General features: G+C 43.8%; 1 protein-coding gene across 3 annotated transcripts; it reads left to right on the plus strand.

Annotated features, from left to right (window-relative positions):
- The first annotated feature begins 2,386 nt into the window (after window positions 1-2,386).
- On the plus strand, window positions 2,387-18,779 carry LOC136100280 (uncharacterized). Of its 3 annotated transcripts, none has more exons than XM_065835214.2 (10): window positions 2,387-2,507; window positions 6,365-6,433; window positions 9,190-9,285; window positions 11,241-11,352; window positions 11,971-12,115; window positions 13,200-13,313; window positions 13,893-14,037; window positions 15,299-15,447; window positions 15,914-16,053; window positions 17,407-18,777. In XM_065835214.2, the coding sequence occupies exons 4-10, from the start codon at window positions 11,247-11,249 to the stop codon at window positions 17,523-17,525; spliced, it is 918 nt and encodes a 305-aa protein (XP_065691286.1). In that variant the 5' UTR covers window positions 2,387-2,507; window positions 6,365-6,433; window positions 9,190-9,285; window positions 11,241-11,246; the 3' UTR covers window positions 17,526-18,777. The 3 variants fall into 3 exon arrangements, with proteins under 3 accessions (XP_065691286.1, XP_071661828.1, XP_071661827.1); XM_071805727.1 differs by lacking the exon at window positions 2,387-2,507 and adding an exon at window positions 3,715-4,238; XM_071805726.1 differs by lacking the exons at window positions 2,387-2,507; window positions 9,190-9,285; window positions 11,241-11,352; window positions 11,971-12,115 and adding an exon at window positions 3,715-4,238 and having other exon boundaries at window positions 17,407-18,779.
- The last annotated feature ends 1,754 nt before the right edge of the window (window positions 18,780-20,533 follow it).

Here is a 20,533-nt window from a genome sequence, read left to right on the forward strand (position 1 = left end):
AAATAACTCATGAAACACCTGAACTTGTGACAGTCTGAGGTTCTAATGCTGATGAAAGAAGTGTGACAACTGACTGGCCAGCCAGTCACCAGTGTTATGTATGGCCCACATCATGTGCCAGTAATGTGTCTTAGACAATGAGACTACCAAAGCCTTACACAGATGGCACTTTCAGATACCTGGAAGCAATAACAAAGAAAAGGATGTTGTCATATATTGTCTGGAGAGTTGGCAGTTCAGCTAGCTTCCCAGGCAGAGGAACAGGTTTGTCATGATGGCACTAAGGCTTTGTGGATTCTGACTCTAGATAAGCCTCAACAGAATAACCAGAACAAAACTGCTAACACCATAAGTTTCACCAAAAATTAATTAGTAGGAAGGAAGAAAAGGAGGGAGGGCAGGTACTGCTTTGAAGACTGAGTTGGAAGAAGTAACACCATGATAAGTCTGAAGGATATTTGAACTAAGACAACAGACTTTTGGCCTTCAGTAGAAAGTATGGCAGGAGGCTGATGTTACGGAGTGGATGCTGCCTCTCCAGGGTGCACAGTACCAGGACTCTCTGGCTTCTTCTGACACCCTGGGAGCTCAGTCCTCATCAGTTTGCTAGTGGTCTTCAAAAGAGGTGAGTGATCTTGCCACTGACCTTTCTGGATGCTTGTTCTGTAGACACCTTCTGATGCTACCTGAGGAAGGAGCTCCTGTCCCTCCAAAGAACAATCCTTTTGTAAGGCTCCACTTCAAGTTTGAAATGGAGGTTACTCCAAATCTGCACTGTGAGTAGGTCCTTATTTACACCTCAGGAGCAGGCAGATCTCAAGCAGTGTGCGGTAGGGCCTGGAAACCTTTGTAGGTTGAAGAAACAACTTCTCACAGAGGCTGTTTCACCTCCCTGGGATGTTAAGCCCCTGTTTTCAGCTGGCTTTCCACACGCTTGCTTGGCCTTCAGCTTGAAAGGGGCGGGGGGGACACAGGACCAAAAAACACCAAACAAACAAACAAACCTGCAGTCTATTGCATCACCTTGGAAAGGCTGCAAAGTGCTCTGAGCATGTAGATACATGAATGTGCATATGTGTCTTCATTAATAGATGCATTTAGTGTAGGTAAAAAATGACAACATCATTTGCAGTTATAGCTTCCTTTATACTCCCTGCTAAAGCTCCTTTTTTTCACTTCTGATTTAACCAAAATTCCTTCTTTGGCTGCAGTTTTCCCTTGTTGCTGCCATTTTCCATTGTTTCTTCCTTGCCTCAGGCTTAGCTTTGTTTTTTTTTTTTTTTTTTTCCTGATGAGTACAAAAGGTCTTGCTGGTTTTGAATAAGTTTAGTAGAAAAATGATTATTTGCCTCAAATTTCTGACTGAAATAGCTGTTTGATTATTTTAGCCCTTCTGTGTTCCGGAAGGCAGCCTGCGAATTTGGCTGGAAGACCAACCTGGAGCAAAAGGAGTGCTATTTTTTTTTCCTTTGTGAAAAGTAACCAAATAATTCTGTCAATTTATAGCTTTGTGAAAATCCTTCTTAATATCCTTGTTGTGGGAGAAGAGAAGGGAGAGACTTTCATAAACAGCCTTTGGAAATGGTATTTTTCCATAAGAGGAAGGGATGGGGCAATTGTGTGGAATGATGAGTCCTGAGGCAGGTGAGCAGATGTACAAGCAAGAATAAATGAAGCTTGTGTGGTAACATACACAAGAGAACCAGTTACAGGGGCTGCTGTCTCAAATTTGCCACAGTAGGTGGAAATTTTTTACTTCATTTCTGTATGACCAGCCAAAAGTTGTGTATTTTGTCACCAAGGTTGTTCCTTGTCCTGGTCCACAGAAAGCTAACAGCTCTCAGCTTGTATTAGTTGTGTCAGGATCTTGTGTGGTTAATTACCTGCCTGATGTAGAGGCTTTTAACAGAAATACTAATAGTGTTAATACAAATGTATGGCTGAAGACACCAAAAAAACCAGTAGATCAAGGGTTTAAGGACTGGAATGTACTAACTGCTGCAGAGCCACCCCATGACTTTCATGCAGATAACCAGAGGTCAAAGAATAAACTGAAACCTCAGAGATAAGGTGACAAGATGATGACCAGCAGTACTAAGGCTGAGAGATACCCAGGTGAGGATAACAAAAGACTCCATTTTGCCTAAAGCTCTTGATGGGTGAGGCAGGAAAGTAAAGCACATCATAGAATCCACTGTGTGACAGTTCCACTCTGCCCCCACCCCAAGAGCAACAGAAACTTCTAGGCTGAGGGACTGCTATGGTCATGCACACACCCCTTGGTTGACAGACAGAATCGTTGACCAATGAGATTCCTAGGCTAAAAAGTTTGTGGACAACTACCCGAAGTGACCACAGCTCAGATTTAACTAGGGCACAGGTGGAACCTGAAGGAAACCTTTGTGAGCTGGTGTTCTTGGAGCAGCAGGTCTGCAGTCAGAGACTGTCCTCCTTGGACTGGCCGTCTAAGGAACATTCCCCAGGGACTGAGACACCTTACTGACCTGGTAAGCAATCTGGGTTCCCTTGAGGGTCCTCACTTGGACGGAGAGTGGGAAGAGGTGCATTTTGAACAATCACTCTGGAGTTTTGGGATCTGATCCCCTAGCATTAGAGTTGGTTGTGTAGTAATTGAACTTCTAACCAGTATCTGAACCTGTGTTGTGTAATGTTATCGCAGTGCTGAATAAGTTTGGATAAACCCTGTTTATGGTTGGTTTCTGTAAAACAGCTTTTGTTATAATGAAGCCTGTTGGGAGTTTGTTGCCTGCCTAAAATTACTTCTGCAGTGCCTTTGTCATATGCTGCTAATGAGTATAGAAGATACATCAAAAAATAAAGGAGATCCCTGGAAATGCAGTGAGGCCACTATCCCATGAGCTTCCTTGTTGCATACAGGTGATCCTGGCCAGACTGATGCTTACAGCTCTGTATATGTTGATGGGAGAGGGTCTCATCAAATTACTGGATTATGTTTAATATAAAATCACCTTCCCTGTCTGTAGGGTCTTGCAGTGAGCTTTGTTCCCCTAATCTTCTGCAATGATGGAACTGAATGTTCCAGTTTGGCTAATGATTCATGTAGGAGGTGATATATATCCATGTGATGGCATTTTACATATACTCTAGTTGCCTCAAAAAAAATATCTAGAGAATTAGATAGCAATTTTGCAATATTAAGGGAGTATTCATGCCAAAGTCAGGCACTTAACTGCTGTGAATTGAAGTTGTCTGTTTCAGCTTCGTGCTGCTTTCTTGTAGGAAAGCTACTGCAACCAAAATATTTGCTGTGATTCTTATTTTCTAAATGCTGAGCTTGAGATGCACATTGTTGATTTGAGAGATGCATTAAATGATGCCAGTTACAGGTGACACTACTGCATTTAAGCATATAAAGTGCCACTATAAAGAAAATCAGGCCACCCAAGTTGCAAAACAGGCTTTCTGCGTGAGAGGTTCTTGCTGACCTGAATGCTGCAGCTATAAAATTAAGGCAGCTCTCTGCTCCCACAGAAGTCAGAAAAGCTTGTGCTCTGACTGCACTCCAGGTGCCTCTATTCCCTTCCTATCTACTTCTGTTCCTGGCCATGTTGGGTGGCCATGTGGGCTCTGCAAAATAGCTATCTGTACCCACTGATTGGCTTATAAACATCTGTTGTACTGCTGACAGTGCAAGAGGCTGATTTGCTGGGTGCAGTTTGCTCTTTCTCATGGAGTTGTGGGGAGAGGAGACAAAAAAAGCTTGCAAAGCTTCCAGGGGTGATAGTGGTGAAAGCAGAGAAAAGCTACCCAGTAGGCTAATAGTCTGTGTTCTTAAAATCAGTGATGATACAGAAGTGATGCTGGCCAAACAGAGTACTGAATGGATGCTGTTGGTTGTGTGTCACTCCTTCAGTGGCACAGAGGAGGACATGGGGGAGTCCTGTGAGCTGCAGTAGTGCCATGTGATTAAAGATTACCGAAGGAAGATAGCCAGCCATATGAATGTGTCATCGCTCCTCCCTGCTTAACTCTGCTGTTCTTTGTCATCTCTTGACAGTCAGACTGTTTGAAGGGGTGGGTTGCAAAGGTGTTTGGTTTCTTGTGCCTGTACTCCGCCTGCCAGCTCCAGACAGGGCTGCCCGCCTGGTCTGGTGCTGTGGGTGCTGCCTGCCAGATGCTGCGGTTGCTGCCTGCCAGATGCTGCTGCAGACTCTGGAGCTGCCCTTGAAGAAGGCAATCCTCCCAATGCTTAACCAGTAAGCAAAAACATCTGGGGGAAATATTTTCTGTTTTGCTTGTGAAGTTTAGCTTAAAGACAGAAATGCAGTGTCTTTTTTTTTTTCCTTCTTTCTCAAGAGGGCAAGGGTTAGCATGGAGTTACTTAAAAGTTTACTGCAATGTCCTCAATGTAGAGTTCAAGGCAAATATTTGGTGGAGATCTGTCAGTGAATTTTAGCGTGGCAGCTGCCTCAAAGTCTGGTTGAAAATAAGTGGGTAGTGGATTCTTATTACTGTTCTTGCTCTCTCAAACCTACAGAGATTTCCCTGCTGCCAAAGGGTGGATCTGTTCTGTTCTCCAACAATAAAAGGCAGATGATTTTTTTCCTCTTAAAATACTCAAAGGGGATTGTTAACACAGATCCTCTTCACTGTGTGTCCATCCTAGTGTGCCCAGTCAAATCCATCCCTTCTAGCAGCATGGAAAGGCTAATCCCTGGCACTGAAGGCTCCCAGATTAACCTACTGCAGGATTAGGATGGTTGAGCTCTTGTTAGAAGATTGGTATGTTTGGTTCTTGACATTTACTGAACTTGACCTCAAAACTATTTCCAATGAGGTCATTGGCTCTTGGGTGCCAGTTTGCCTGGCACATGAGGAAAGGCTGGAGTTAAAGCAAGCGGCTGTAAACATTAGATGGGAGCGCTGAGTGTGCAGAATGCATTTTGGATTTAAACCAGTCATTGCTGCTGATGGGGACAAAAGGCTTTTGTGGTCTGGTCCAGAGTTGCTGAGCTCCTGCTCTGCTGGGGGGGTGTTCAGGACAGCTGTGATGGCTGTTGTGCAGTTTGGTGTGGGTCAGAGGAAAAGAGTTGCGGACGTGACCAGGGATCCCTGCTGGTGGCTGCATCTGGGACAAGGAGTTGACTGTCATCTCTCACATCTGCAACTGGGACTTACACAGAGCTGCTTTTCAGGTCAGCTCTTCCCTGCCTGTGCGCATCATTCTGTGTTGAGACCTTCTCCTTTTCATACATTATTTTATTTTGAGTTGCTTGGCTGGAAGCAGATATAACCACTACCCTGGCACTAGTTTATTCAACTCTTTGTGCTGGTCTCCAGATAAGAGAGAAACACCTCTGGCCTAGATGAAATTAGAGACTTCCTTGATGAGGAAAAGTGACTGTTAAATGGCTCTTCTAGTGCTTTGCTTTCTGGAGCTTCCTACTAGTGACAGTGTGCGCCATTAAGTGGGTGAGCTGTCCGCGGATGAACTTGTTTCAGTTCCTAGGCAGTGCAAAATGAGTTTATTTTGACGACAAGGCCTCCGCAGAGGTACCGTTAGGTGGAAAGCAATCAGCTTCCACTTTCTGTGCTGGGACTCAAACTGTCTGTTCTCATAATGTCTTATTTCAGATACTAGCAGGCAGATTCATGTCTGTCTTTTTTTTTTTTTTTTAGATCTTGTCAGCAGGGTATTAATTCCAGAGCAAAGGCTACTCATGATAGCTCTGCTTACTGTAAATGCTTACACTGCTTTTTAGTGCACAGGGGAGGGACAGTGCAGCTGTGGTCCCATTGCAACCAGTCCCACTATTGCATGTGAACTGGTGTCTGAGGGGCACTGATACTGGTGGAACACACGGTGGTGCTGCAGGGAGTGTGTATGGCCAGGGATGGGCATGGTAGATCTCTCCTTCTTGAAAAGCAACTTTTTTCCTAATTAAAGAATGAGGGCTCTAAAGTTATAGACCCTTAAATATTTTTGGTAATACAGGAAGAATGTATATTGTATTCCTCTATACTTTTCAGTGGAAAACTGCCATGATGTTTAAAAATCACACACACATGTGTGCAAAAACAAAAAAACACACACCCCACAGCTGTTGGCTGGGAACTGTTCTCTGCTATTATGGCATGGTTGAATACAAACTTACATTTGATTCAAAGCAGCTTGTCTTGAAAAGTACTGTACACTGGCTCTGTGGGGTTGGTTCCAGTGATTCTGTTCAGCATTGTTGAGTACCTGGATTTAAAAACACATCCTTTTGGGAATGTGGGTTGGCTCATGCTTTCCTTTGTGCATACAAATATTAATATCGTTTGTTGACTGAAGTGTGTATAACTTTTTTTCTCTCATCTGACAATATAATTTCCTCAACAGGCCAGCAAGGATAGTCAACTGTGGAAGACGCAAGTCTAAAAGTTCCTTCAGTGAAGATACACTGAAAAGGTAGGACCTTTCCATAAATGCTTGCTTTGAGTTTGACACTGGTATCTTAGAACTGTAGCTGTACTGAGTATTCCCACTTTGGGCAATGCTGTGCAGCCTAGCAATGTAGGAGCTGCTCAGTTTAAACACATTTATAAGCATTAAGTACATTCCTCTGTACTTTACAAACATGTGCTGGGGGATTTTCCTAAACCTGCATGATAAAATAATTTTGAATATTTGATGCAAGGCCTCCTTTCTAATCTATTCTGAAACAGTAAGTTTTAAAACCTGGGATGTGGGCCTAAAGCTGCCACCTGGTCAGTTGTCCCACTGAAATAGGACAGATGTGTTATGAAATAACAAGCAAGAACATGCGCATCGATTCTCCCATTTGGCCGATGTTTTGTGCCTATGGAACCTGTCTTCATGTGGACCTAGCTGATCAGCTGTACCTCACAGGCATGTGTTAAGATACAGCTGTCTGTATTAAGTAAAAGCATTTCAGAACACCTCTTCACTGGATGAAAATGTAATGTCTGACATCATACTGAGGTTGTTTGGCCTGTCTGATGATGATATATCATGAGTATAAACATATCTATTAATATACACTATATATATAAAATGGGCCATAACTAAGATGTCATTCAGTGTGAAAAGTGTATTGTAGATTGTAATATCCTAGGAAGAGGGTCATGTGATGTAAGTAATAGTTTGCTTGTATTTCAGCCCATACTTGCTGTAACAGTGCTTATACACTTGCAACATGGAGGAAGGCAGCTTCTAGGACATGGAGGGAGTTGCTGTGTAGACATCTGGGGGATACACAAAGTAAAAAAAAAAAAAAGAGAGAAAGATGTTAATTCCACCACACTGTGAGTGTGGCCCTTGGTTTTCTTGAAGGAGCAGGTTATGTATGAGAAGTTCTTGTTTGTGATCAGTGTGTAGAGCATAATGTATTGCTTGGCTGATATGAACTGTATTTAAGCCACTGGTTTCTTCATCAGAATACCTTTGAAGGGTGGGCCTCAGACCCACGCTGATAAGGCAGGGAACAGCAGTGCTGGCTGGATGCCTGCCCTTCCGCACAGCTGGCAGATCCATGTTCCTGTAGGCTTTGCACCCCAATCCCAAAGGGCTAGGAAACCCCAGCAGGGTTCATTCCCAGCCCCAGGATGTTACATCTAATGGGTGACAATAGGTGTTGATTTATTCACTGCTTTTGTTTGATGTCGGGGAGTCCCTTGCAAGGTTGTCTGCTTAGTAGGCACTGTAGTTCCACAAGATAAATAACATTTTGATGCTGAAGCATATCTTTAATTGGTTAGAATAGTTTAAATTTGAGGGGAAACAAGCATAAATATAAAATGAGAGGAGTGGATGTGGTGAGACTGCAGTTCTACAGCATGGAAAGTTGTAGGTGAAGACTGATCAGCTACTGTGGCTTGCTCTACTTCTGTGGGACTGGCTTGCAGCAGGAGCAGGACCCTGTTATCTATCTGAACAAAAACTGATGTATGGAATATGCTTGAAACCAGTCTCTAAAAAAAAAAAAAAAATCTTGGATAAGTCCATTTAGCACTTCAGGTTTGGAATAATCTTATCTTTCCTTCCTTTTTGGTTCTGACATTAGGAAGGTTTTCCGTGGGGTTTCTAGAGTCCTTATCAGACTTAAGAATTACTTAAAGTTTGGCTTTGAGGCCAGGTTTGTGGATTTTCAACAAAGTATGTGTTGAACTGCAAGGATTACATGTTAAGTATAAAAATACAGGATTAATGTACATGTGCTTGTTGTGCAAGAGAAGTTACTCACATCCATACAGTGTTTAACCCTATAAAGTGCCTGCATGGGGATATAGTGGAAGATTTGGCAAAGAGATTAGTTAAATGTAAATGTGCTCAAGTGACTTGCACTTGTCTGTAGAAAAAGCACATACATCACACTAATTGTTTTACTGACCTTGTGTGTTTGAGTAGAACCTCTGTGTTAGATAACATAGGCCTGTGAGAAACTCTAGGCACCTTATCACTATGTCTGAGATTCCTGCTTTGTTGTTGTGCCTGCTTGAAGCCTTGAAATACAGGTGAGCTCAGCAGGCCCAGGGATCTTCCAGCAGGGCTGAACTGACCAGCACCTACGTGCCCGCTTGTGTCACCTCTGCCTGGGAGCTCAGGTGTGGCTTTGGAGATCCCCCAGTAGAGAGGTGACTAAAACAAAACTTGCTCTTTGCAGTGCATTCGTGGCCTCTGGCTCTTCTGCGACGTGCCTGTGTATGTGTACACAGTGCCCCTTGTGTGCCAAGTTCTGAGAGGAGCTCAGCTTTCAGCTCCCTCTGGGGCTGTAGGAGGGTCTGTAGCTGCTCACAGGATCCAGATCTTGCTATGTGTGACATCTCCAGCTTCTCCAGACCCAGGCTGCTTCTGCAGGTGTCCTCTCTCCCCCGCAGGAGTACTGCCCTGGACATGCTTTTGAGGTGCAGTATTTTGCATTGGAGCACTCAGTTTCCCTTCTCATGGCAGAGATGGGAAGGGATGAAGCAGGCAAGAGCCTGAGAGCATTTACTCATTAAGTTCTGTCTGCCAGGAAACTGGGAGTGTGCATTGTTCCAGCTGTTATAAAAGGCCCTCATTAAGTAACATTTCTCTTGCGTAAGTGCTTGGTTTTGGGAGGCTCCAGCCAATCAGAGGCTGCAGCTCACGGACAAAACATGTTGAGCTACCATTATTTTTTTTAAATAATACGTGATTGTTAATCTTCTGAAAACTGTATACAGTCTCTTCAGATAAGTTTGAGCAGCAGAGATTCCCCAGCGCTGGTGGTAGCAGAGTTACAGCTGTAAGACTTGGCCAGAAAGCCCTTGCGGATCCTTGTGAGTAATATTTGATTCTTCTAAAGGGTGTTTGCAGCTGAAAACTGCAGGCAGAGAAATATTGCAGATGTTTGTTGCTGGCAATAAATTAGAGGGAAGCAGATGGTGAGAGGCAGTAGTGAAAAATACTGACCAATTTAAAAATAACTGTCCTCCTAGACTTAGAGCAGCAAGCAAGGGTTTCTCTGAAGCTGTGTAATTAAGTATCTTCTCAGTATGCTGATTAAAAAAAAGAAATGTAGTGCTGAATTCAATTACAGGACTGTCAGGAGAACATAATTTGGCCTGACAGTGAGATCAAAGGGCTGTCTAGTCCCATGTACTGGTTTGGATTGGCCAGAAGTCGATGTCCAGTATAAGAACAGGACAAGTGTACAGTGATATTTCCGCTCCTACGTTTTCCTGGGTTTCAAAAATCAGTAGGTCAGTTCTTTCCTGAATCAGAAATTACATTTTTATAGTACAAGTGGATTTTTTCTTTTCAGAATTTGCTAATTCAGTGTAACTGAAGAAAATGTGTTGATTTGGTATCTGACTGACAGAAATCTAGTTGGTATCTGATATCTTGATTTAAACAAATTCTTCCAGATAGCATTTTCATTAAAATTAAAAGAAAAAAAAAAGGGGGGGGGTGGGGAATCTGTTTAGATGGAACTGAAGAGGGAAAATATTATGAATTTACAGAAAACAGGATTTCCCCTCCCACTTCCTTGTATCTGGATGCAGCTTAGTCCATTAACAAAGCCTGAGACTCTAAATCAGTCTGCTGAAGTGGGAACTGGAATGTTGAATGCTGAGCAGCCTGGAACAACTCTGTTATTATTTTTGCCAACCTTGGAAGGCATTAAAGTACCGTTGTTTAGAGAAGGCCACTCAAGTGCTGAGCTATGAGGGGAAATAAAGCTGTTGCCTGTGGTGTGGATGCATTTACGCTTACTCTTACAGGTGGCACAGAACTTTTTCTTCACAGAAAAATGCTGGATTAACAGAGGTCACTTGGGAGACCTTAAGTCACTACTTAGAAACCTTAAAAAAATGTAATATGTAGATTTTTACACTCTAGGAAATTTTTGAGACCTACTAAAGTCTTATTTGCAGCCAGTAGATGAGGAGGTAACCATGAAAAGAAGTTATTTTTGTAGGATTTACAGGATTAGAGACATTTATGTGAAAAGCTATATTGAACTAAAAGGCACTCAGCTGCAAAGCCAGATTTTCATATTTCCTTCCTAAAGAGGGCAAAATGATAGGCCCATTTGCTTCGATATAAATGCAACAGTGATGAAAGATAAGCTGCAATCCCTCTTTTACACTTGCTTGCAGATTATTTAGACCTTAAAGCTGTTGCAGAAAGGGATGGGTGATGGCAGAGCAGGTTGCTGGCTGGGTACTCCATGGCTTCCCGCTTCAGTTCTGCAGCCTAGCAAGACCTCTGTGCTTTAGGATTGTCCAGAAACCAGGCAAACTTCCCAAGTGTTTGTAGTGTTTACTCTCAGATGAAAGTTATACAGGGGTCTTTACCCTTTATGGTGCTAGAGGCTGGCGGAGGGCAATAACAGCCAATTTTGGGTATCATGAGACAGGTTTTTCCCCAGATCATCAAATTAAATAATGGATCTGTAGAGTTCACAGTCTTAATCCATGGGAGACTATTACAGGTGCTACTGTCAGAAATCCTTGAGCTGCTGGAAGAGTGTTCTGGGGAGGTATCTGTTGCTTGCTGTGCTTTTGGGGCTATTCCCTGGACTGCTGACACTGACTGCTGTCAGGAGGATGCTGGTTCCAAGAAAGATGCTCCTAGTCCATGCAAGGCCTTTAATTGCAGTGTTTTCATAAGAACTAAAAAGTCAGCAAATGTGGAATTCACAATGTTATTTTTAAAGTAGTCTCTGGGACACAAAGTGGAACCCAAGCATATGTTAAAGTAGCCGAACAATACTTCTGATTTGTTACAGGGTAAAATGGACACTATACACAAGCTGAAGATTTTTGTGATGTTTCTATCTCTGGCCACTTTCACAGTCATGGTGATACTGAATGCTGGAAATGCCACTGGGAAATTCAAAGGTAATGAAAACAAGTTATCTTTGTTCAGATAGGTGAGTTGGATCTATTTGCCTTCCCATTGCTTTTCCAAGTACACCTTGACTGGAGAAAGCTAGAATAGCTGGTGCATCCTCCAGGTGCTACAGGCAGGTGCCTGACCCCTATCTGTTCCCTTAATCCAAGTAAACAGTCCTGTCCCTGGTGAACCTGCATCTAGTGCCAGGTGAAAGGCAGTCTTTGCATGTGCTGCCCCTGTATCCCTGGTGGAAGCTGTTCGGGCTGCTGCTGTGGGTTTACAGAGGGCAGTGACTCTTGTTTTAAACAGTACCCAGCTGAATCTGTCAAATGGATGTGGTGCTTCTCTCTGGTGTCCATGTCTAACTGGCTTGTCTGGCCCTGTGTAAGAGGAGAAGGTGCTCAGGGTTCCTCATAGGGGCGGGCACCCCATAGTGGGGTGTGTGAAGGCAAGCCAAGTGGCGCACAGCTTGTTTTCACCAAGGGGTGTCCTCTCGTCTCCCTCAGATCCACTGAGGTGTGGACTAAGCCCTGGGGAAGATTTCAGATTGAGAAAAGCAGCAGTCTTTCCCCATCCTTAGTATGTAGTAACACTTTTGCCTGCAATAACTTTCATCACTGCAGGTCTGTTCAAGGCAACCCCTGGAAACATCTCAGCAAAGTACAACACTGACTTCACACCAGCTGGCTGGACTTTCCTCATCTGGAACGTCATCTACGCCTGGCAGCTTGCATGGCTTCTCTATGCCTTGTCAGGGATCTGTCGAAGGTATTTTATCTGCTTATGGTATAAATGAGGGACATGGGTCTTCCCTTTTGTAGCTCAGTCTCTTACGTCTTTTTCTGGGACTTACAGTTGGAGTAAGCCTGCTGCCATTCCTCTTGACATGCTGAAGCTCTGCCTGGAGTATCTTTTAGGCTCAGTATCCAAAGCTGGGAAGTAGTTTGGAGTCATCTATGAAATGCTCTAGCAAGTGGACAGGTTACAAAGCAAGTAAACCATTCTAAGACCTGATTTCCAGTGATTCATGTGATCTGGCAGTGTTACCCAGTAGCAGTACTTACAGCTAGATACTAGGAATCCATGGGGGTGAAACTAATGAATCGTGAAGGTAATGCTTTTTGAGTTCATTTGCTGTTAGAGATCAGCGAATTGGCTTTGGGAAGTGTCTTGGGTTGTTGAGCTGGATTAGAAGCTTTTCCTGGGGCTATGAGATCAATAACTGCCTCATGCAGTACTGTGCACTATCTGTAATATTCTGGGATGTCTTCTGTAGGTTAGACTTACCTTGCAGCTCTTTTGTCAAGGGAGACCATGGACTGCTTATTTTGAGTCTTGTGTATCTGCTGGTTTTGTATGACTTGTAAGAAGCTGCTTGATTGATACTGGCTAACACTGAAGGGTGAGAGAAGGATGAAGTATGTGTTTGTACAAGGGTGATAAAGTCCATATACACGTGTGCCTGCACACACAAAATGTATGCATGTACAGACTCATGCTATGATCCCATAAGCCTTTATCCCTGGGAACTGAGCTAAAATCCCATGACCATGGCATTGCTACCACCACCAGTGGCACAAGTCTTGCAGCATCTGTGGAACAGTCCTAAATCCATGATGATGCAGAGACCAGCAAGAAGTTCTGTACCATGGGATGATGTCCTGAATGGCAAAAGCCACAGATTCTTTTGTGTCAGAGAAGGATGCAGATGAGAAAGCAGTCTGATTTAAGCTGAAATGTTCAACTCCAGCATAGAGTCCCTGTTAGTATGAAGAAAATGAGACCAGGAAAATTTAGTTGGTCAATGCAAGCATTATTTTCCTGTCTCTATACTTGCTTTTTTTCCTGGCAGGAGTGAACTTGGGTGTGTCTACATAAAGCCAGACTTGCTGCCAATACCTTTTTATGTGGTGTGGATTCTGAATAATGGACTCAATGTTGGATGGCTGTTTCTGTGGGACTGGGAGTAAGTTGCCTTTTGTTACAAATGCTTTCTAACCTTCTTGTTGAAACTATACCCCAGTAGCTCATTTTGCGTTTTCCTGTGTGTGTGTGAACGCACTTAATCAGATTTGTAAAACTCTATGGCAGGCCTTGACAAAAAGCAGCCTTCATAGAAGTCTGGGGTTATGATGTTGTTGTCTTGCCCATGAGGTGGATCAGTTATTGGAGTTTAAGATCTCCTCCTCAAAACTAGTGTGTCCTGTGGGGTTTTTTCCTCCACAGGAAAAAGCCATGCCTCTCTTTATCAGTGCAGTTAAGCTTCTTGCCTTGGATTCTTTTCATAATTATGGTCACATGAAGGGCTTACAATGGCACTGCTGTCAAGAGGTGAAGAAATCAATAGCAGTCAGGAAAATAACTTTGTGATTAACAGAGTAAAACAACAGCATGTTAAAATGAGATCTACATGTAGTGATTACCTATATTAAAGGCTGATTAACTTAAAGTCAGTAAAGGCCAGACATCAAAGCTATGAATTAAGGCATTGTGACACCACTGAAAAAATGTATTGTACATTGTGTGCATGTATTCTTTGTCCTAGGTACCTCCTCCCAGCCCTGGTGTTCTTGGCAGCCCTCACTCTTACTACATATGCTGCTCTCTTCATTTCACACCGAGCATTGAGCATCTATTCCTCCTGTTTTGTGAAGGGTCACAAAGCTGAGCTCTGGCTCATCCGCATCCTAGTAGGTGGCAACTGGTAACCTGTGCTGTTGGTAAATGCTATAAAACAAACAAAAACCTGTGATGAAGGCATCAAAAATGAAAGATTCAATGACAGGGAGATGGGTAAAGGAACTTCTCTGCCCTTTAACTTTTGCCTGCTGCAGTTACACATGGGCTTAATTACACTTCAGTGTCCTAGTGGACATCATGGCAATGATTCAGAGCAAGATACTCCTCCAGCTACTACAGAATTAAGTTTTCAGTGATATATGAAACTTCAGCCTGGAGTTTTGTTTGGGGTGGGGAGAGTATTTATTGCAGAGGAAGAAGCCATGTCCCTGGTATCCAGCTACAAAAAAATATTATATGGGGAAGTGTACATGGCTCAAGGTTTCAAATGCAGCTGCCTGCTTGAGTTTTGCCAAATTCTGGAAGAAAATTACTTTTCTGCTATCTCTGAGAAAAGTAGGTGTTTGCTTGGCAAGCTGCATAGAGAAAATAAGATAAGCATATTTATGCTTCATCACTCCTTGCTTCCCTCCTTGTTCCTTTCTCCTAGCTCAAACCTGCTACCCCAAAACCTTCGTTCCCCATCCAAGACACCTCACACTGTAGTTCCTCCTATGATGGCTGTGTGTGCTTTAACCATCTTTGGTTCCTTGGCTTGATACTGGCATTGATCAGTGAGAAAGTGGGTCAGCTGAAAAAGTACATTAAAGGAGCTGGGAGGGTCTCCAGTGGAGGAGGAGTCTGCACAGAAAAGTTCCTCCTGATGCCAGAAATGTCTCTACGTTTTTTGGCACAAACTGAGAGTGGGCTCTGTTCTTTACGCCCTTGTATCTCTTTTCCTGAGACACCGATGTAACACAGGGAACTGGGAACAGCTGGACTCCCCATCCTCACTTAAGAGTGACTCCAGCCCTTGATATTGCCTGCTACAGGCTCTGGGTTGCAAAGATGTTTGGTGGGAGGTTGCTGAGATATGTTCTCTGCCAGTTACAGCAGCCTGCAACAATTGGGCTGGCCAGCCATAGACTGCATGCATGGGAAGCCCCTGATGGTCTTGCAGGCTTTGTACAGGGAATGCTGCAGCTGCTACCAGGGTGGATCTCTGGGGACTTTGGGGACGCCAAGACCTCAACTCCTGTCCCTGTTGAGGGACTTTCCCTGCAGCCAGGTCCAGAAAACTGGCTTAACTGCCCCAGGACCTATGGGTCACAAAAGGCAAGCAAGAATTACTGTTTTTATCACTGCTTGTCATCTTGCTGTGCTGTGTGGCAGGTCCAGAATGGGCTGGCACTGTATGCAACATGGACCACCATTGCCACTCTGCTGAACTTTGCTGTGGTGTTGATCTACAAGTGGAATGTGTCCAATGAGACAGCAACAACTGCTTCTCTAAGCATCCTTGCTCTCTACCTAGTAATATGGTAAGCAACCTCATGGGTTCCCACCAAGCCTGAAAGACCCCTTCCACCTCTCACAAATGGGTTAGATCATCTGTCATAATCTGTCCCTGTACCAACACAAAGGCCTCTGTTGCAATTCATAGTGAATGATCAGGGAGCCTCAGCAGAGCTTTTCTTCCCTGACCCTCAACAATGTAAATAAGCATATGCTGTGATTGAGGAACAGGTTGCTGTGACTCATGTAAGCCCAGCCTGCCCTATGTTTCCAGGTGAAGGTTTAGATTAAACTTACCTTTGATATTTTTTTTGTCTTCTGAATTTTAGTAAATTAACAATTTTGGACTCTGCAAACTGGCCTGCAGGGGAAAAAAAAAACCTCAAACCACATTCTTTGTCCAATTCCTTTCTTTAAACTTTCTATGGTAAAAAAAAAAAATGTACAGAGAGAAAAAGAAAAACTTACTTTAGTCATTCTTTTTCTTTACAGGTTTTATCTAGAAAACTTCTTTTTTGACAAGTATGTCTGCTATAACCTTACAATCTACCCAGTGGTCATAATAGCTCTGGCTGGCAGTGCACACAAGAACTTCTCACTTTCATCCTCAAAGACAAACAGCATTTTTATAGGTAAATCTCTTTGACTGTTTCCAAATCTTGCAAAAGGCAGCCAGTAAACACTTCTCCATCTTTCCTGTGGATTGGGGCAGAAAGGCAGACTTGCTTCTAGAGAAGTATTACTTATAAAAAGCAGAAATGAGGATTTATTAGAAAGTATTCATTTTGCAAAGTAAAGACCAGAAAAGAAATCACTGCCTGTGAGCCTTGCAGCTGGATTCAAACCTCCTGTTGCCTCAGGTTCACTTCCCAGTACAATATGGGTGCCCTGCAATCCTCCATCATCAGTTTGGGTTCTCTGCTGGTATTATAGCTCCATCTGATGCAAGGTGGGCTAAAGAGCAGGGCTGGGGTGAAGACTGTGGATTTCCATTTGCCCTATATCATTTGGGATATAGAAGCAGTGCATAGGTTTCTGAACCAAGGAGTGATTGTATCTAAATTTCACAATGGGAGGAAAACAAAACAAACAAAAAAAAAACCTGCATGTGCTCCCCTCCTATGCTGAGCTGGGTCTAGCCTTAATGAGTTTTACTGGGATTATTTGGTCACTGTAGCTGAGTGTAGTCACCCATTGAAAAAGGGCTTAAGCTGTCTGCATGCTGTACAATCGCAGCAAAAGCTGTGGCATTTTGAGTAGTCTTATCCTGGCATGCAAGAGACTGAGCTGTGTGAACTCTGAATCCTGCTGTAGCAGTTCTAGATGCCTGTTCCCACCACAGTGTCAGCAGAAGGGAGCATGTTCCCACCCTTCAGCCTTCCCACTGCCACATACCAGTGGGTAAAGCTAATTTTTGGACTGGCACCACCATCTCAGCCACTCCTTTTGCCATAAGGGCAGGTAGAGTCTGTTAATGTCTAGAGTCACCCAGCACAATTTAGCAGAGCTTGTCTGCCAAAGGCATTAGGGTGCTGGAGACTCACCTCCACATGGTTATGGCCACCAGGAATGTGAAGATACGTGTGATCTCTGGCAGACAGCTGTGTTCCTGCAGTGAGTGCATTTCTACCAGCAAAAATTTTCTTAGTGTTTCAGCTTGTTTGGCTGTTATGGCGAGAATGCGCTTTTCCCAAAGCTAGTGCATGTTTCTTTTTATAGTTAAAGTATTCTTGGAGTGTTTTGATAATATAAAGCATTTCATTCCTGCGTCCATAAAGCCTCTGCCTTTTAGACATGCCTTGACCTGGAAGCATTGGGCAAATATGACTAGATAGCAGTTAAACTCTGTGAAATACAACTGTGAGGAGTAATGAAGGGGGGTATTTTTGTCTCTTTCCGTGAATGCCCCATATACTGGGAGCTGGGGTATGACAAGAGGCAGTGACTTTCTCTTGTGATAACATGCTTCTGTGTTTCTTTCCTAGTTGTACTGCTGGCAGTGACTTGTTTAATCTTTGCTGTTCGTCTGGGAATAGTCACGTGGAGACACTGTAAGAGACTGGAAGCAGCAGAAACCCTGGATGCATCAGGCACAGTAGCCTGAGACCTCTGGCATGTTGTGGCAGATATTTTTAAATGAAAAAAGAATTGGGCATCCTGCATCTGTTGATCCTTCCCTCCAGTATTGATGGCCTTATGTTCTGTCACTTACTTCTCTTTCCATTCCAAATGAGGATGGCTTGTGTCAGCGAACCTGTCCTGCCCCTATGTTCCCTCAGACTGGCTAGTGACACTGCCCCCCCAAGTCTGCACCCACCTTCATTTGTTTTGAGTCTGAATCAGTGCAGGAGAAGGTCCTTCAGCTGAACAGCCTGTGCACATTTGAGGTTTGCACAGAGAGTTGTTCATATTCTATTCTTCAGGTTTAGTTTTTCATGAAGTGCAGCTCTCAGCTGTCCCTGGCAAGCAGACATCTGTCATTCCTTTGGCCATTCAGTGCTGTGAGCAGATCTACGGGCAGCAACTACATCCTTTTCTGCTTCTCTTGATCATGATGGGAGCAGATATTACAGCTCAAGAGATACATCTTGGCAGTGTCAGCTCTAAGGGGGAGGAGGAGTGACTGAATGCTTCTGACACAATTGCAAGTCTTCAACCTATTTCAGCTTATTGCAGCTCTAGAAAACGGAAGATGCATTAACTTTTCAGCACAGTAAAATATCTGGGTCTCTGCCCTGGTTTTTCTTGAAATTCTTGGTTAGGTTAGTCACTGTGTCAGTGTCTCTGTCAGATGTTTTGTCACTTTTGCTGCTCCTGCTCTGCCTGTAAGACAAATGGGATCTGGGTCAGGCAGGAGCAATGGGTTTACTTTTCCCCAGCAGTGCACATCTTAAGCTGGCTGGATGCCTCCTGCTGGGGGGTGGCTTGTAGCCACTCTGGTGGGAGGTTGGATGTACAGAGGACACGATACCTGATCTGGGGTAAAGCCTGCTGCTTCAAAAAGAAAAAAAGAAAATCTTTATTTTTATATATATATTTGAACCATCAGAATGAGTTCATCCTGGATCAATACTTTCTCATGTGGCTTCACTTCTCAGTTGGTATTAGGAAGCCTAGAAGTGGATTGACTGAACTGTCAGACCACTGCCTCTGTTCTCTGTGCCTACTATAGGGTTGATGGTGCCTCGCTGGTGTCTGGAAGGTGTTTTCTATGTGTCAGGTACTTTCAGGTGCTGAATGTCTTGCAATACTATTACAAAAGTAAGTTCTTCTAAAATACCATCTGCTATTGTTAACATTTAACAAAGAACAAAGTTACTGTGATGCAATTCCTCTTGTTATTCTGTTTTATTATATTTTCAAATAAATTGGCTAATTCCACTACTCTTCTACTAACTCTGCCTGAGTTCCCACCTCACTTGTGTCCTGAGTCCTGCAGTGACCCTGGTCCCTTGCTGGGGTGCTCCTGGGTGTAGCTGCTTCCACCAGTCTGCCTTCCTCAACCTTTGAGGCAAAGACTTGTGTAATGCAGATTTCTGTGTATGACTTAAACTCCTCTCCCCAGCACCCTGTTCATTAAGCTTCTGTTTTGTGAATACTCAGCAGCCTCTCCGTAAGCTACCTTCTTTAATACAATGGTATTAAATCCACTGGCATGTGGATTAAGGGATCTGGGAGAGGTGAATACTTGGTGTGAGGCTGTGCAACAGTTAATATGAGGAAGCCCTGGCAAGAACTTTGACAACAGCTCCAGGACCAGGATAGCTGCCCTACCTTTCCACAGGACATTGAAGAAAACCTTCAGGGACTTTGTCAGTGTCTGTACCTCATGCCTGCACTGACCAAATGACTAGAAACTGAACCACAGGATACAATTAATGTATTAATTAGCTGGGGAGAGTCAACAGGGCCTCTGCAGAGGGAGGTCATGTCTCACAAACCTCTCAGTTCTCTGCAGGAGTCAAAAAGCAGATAGGTAAGGGTGAGCAGTTTTGTGTTGCCACTGGCTTCTGAAGGTCAGCTGCTATGGCATAAAAGGCAGTGTCCTCCCATAGGTGATTAAAGCTGGGAAATAGAAAGGGTGTTGCTCTCCAGGAAGGGAGGTTGCTGATGGCATCTGTTGTTAGACCTGGGCTGGATAATGTGGTCATTAAAAACAGAGGGATGGTTTGATGGGTAGTTATTTAGGATGCTAAAGGAGAAGGTTATTTGGGAATTGCAAAAAGCTCTTATGAAACTGAAAGTGAACAATGTCAATGATGGATGAAAGTCATTGCAGGTATGTACTGGAGACTGCATTTTACCTTGCAAGTGACATACTTGGGTACAAGAGCTTGGAGCTATGTTAGCCATTCTCACCCAAATGTTTCCACATCTGGCAGCATTAGAGGCAAACCATATATCAGCTATGGTTAGGAGTGAAAATGAGAACAGCCTTGTGCCTCTCTAAAGCTGTAGTGCACCCACATCTTGAGGGGTTTGTGTAGTTCTGGTCCTTGCACTTCCAGGAGGTTATTAGGGATTTGGGAAAGGTTTGGAGAAGAGTAATGGCATCAGGGAGCATGATGTCTCCATGGTCATCCCCGCATACAAGAGCAGAGCAGCAGCTCAGGCAAGAAGATGTGTGAACCCCTTTCCTGTGGCCATCTTGCTGTGTGTGGCACAGGGCTGGGTAATGCTCTTCACTCTGCTCTTGCCACCCCAAAATGAGCTGTGAGGAGACCCTCAAAGGCCTTTTTCTGAGTGGTGGTGAGGTGCTGTAGCAGCACCCGGTTAATCTTTTGCAGACATGCCTGGGAGAAAGCCCCTGGAAACTGACTTAAAATGATTAAGCTGAGCTAGACCCAAGCCTCATTTAGCCACCCACAAATAAACTCCTGGTCCCCTAAACTTTCTCCAAGCACTATTTCCCTGGAGCTGGGGCAGGCAGGGTTTCCCATAGCTGTTCCAGCACACAGAGCTCCAGCCAGCTTTGGGAAAATCATTTTCCCTTGCATCTGCAGCAGGAACAAGAGACTAAAAATACTCTACCCTTTTCTCTCTTAGCTGGAGTGGGGAGAAACAGATGAAAAGTGTGAACCTTTCTCTTCCAGACTTTGGGATAAAGATAGT

Source organism: Patagioenas fasciata, chromosome 3 (genome assembly GCF_037038585.1).
Source record: "Patagioenas fasciata isolate bPatFas1 chromosome 3, bPatFas1.hap1, whole genome shotgun sequence".
NCBI classification, from domain to species: Eukaryota; Metazoa; Chordata; class Aves; order Columbiformes; family Columbidae; genus Patagioenas; species Patagioenas fasciata.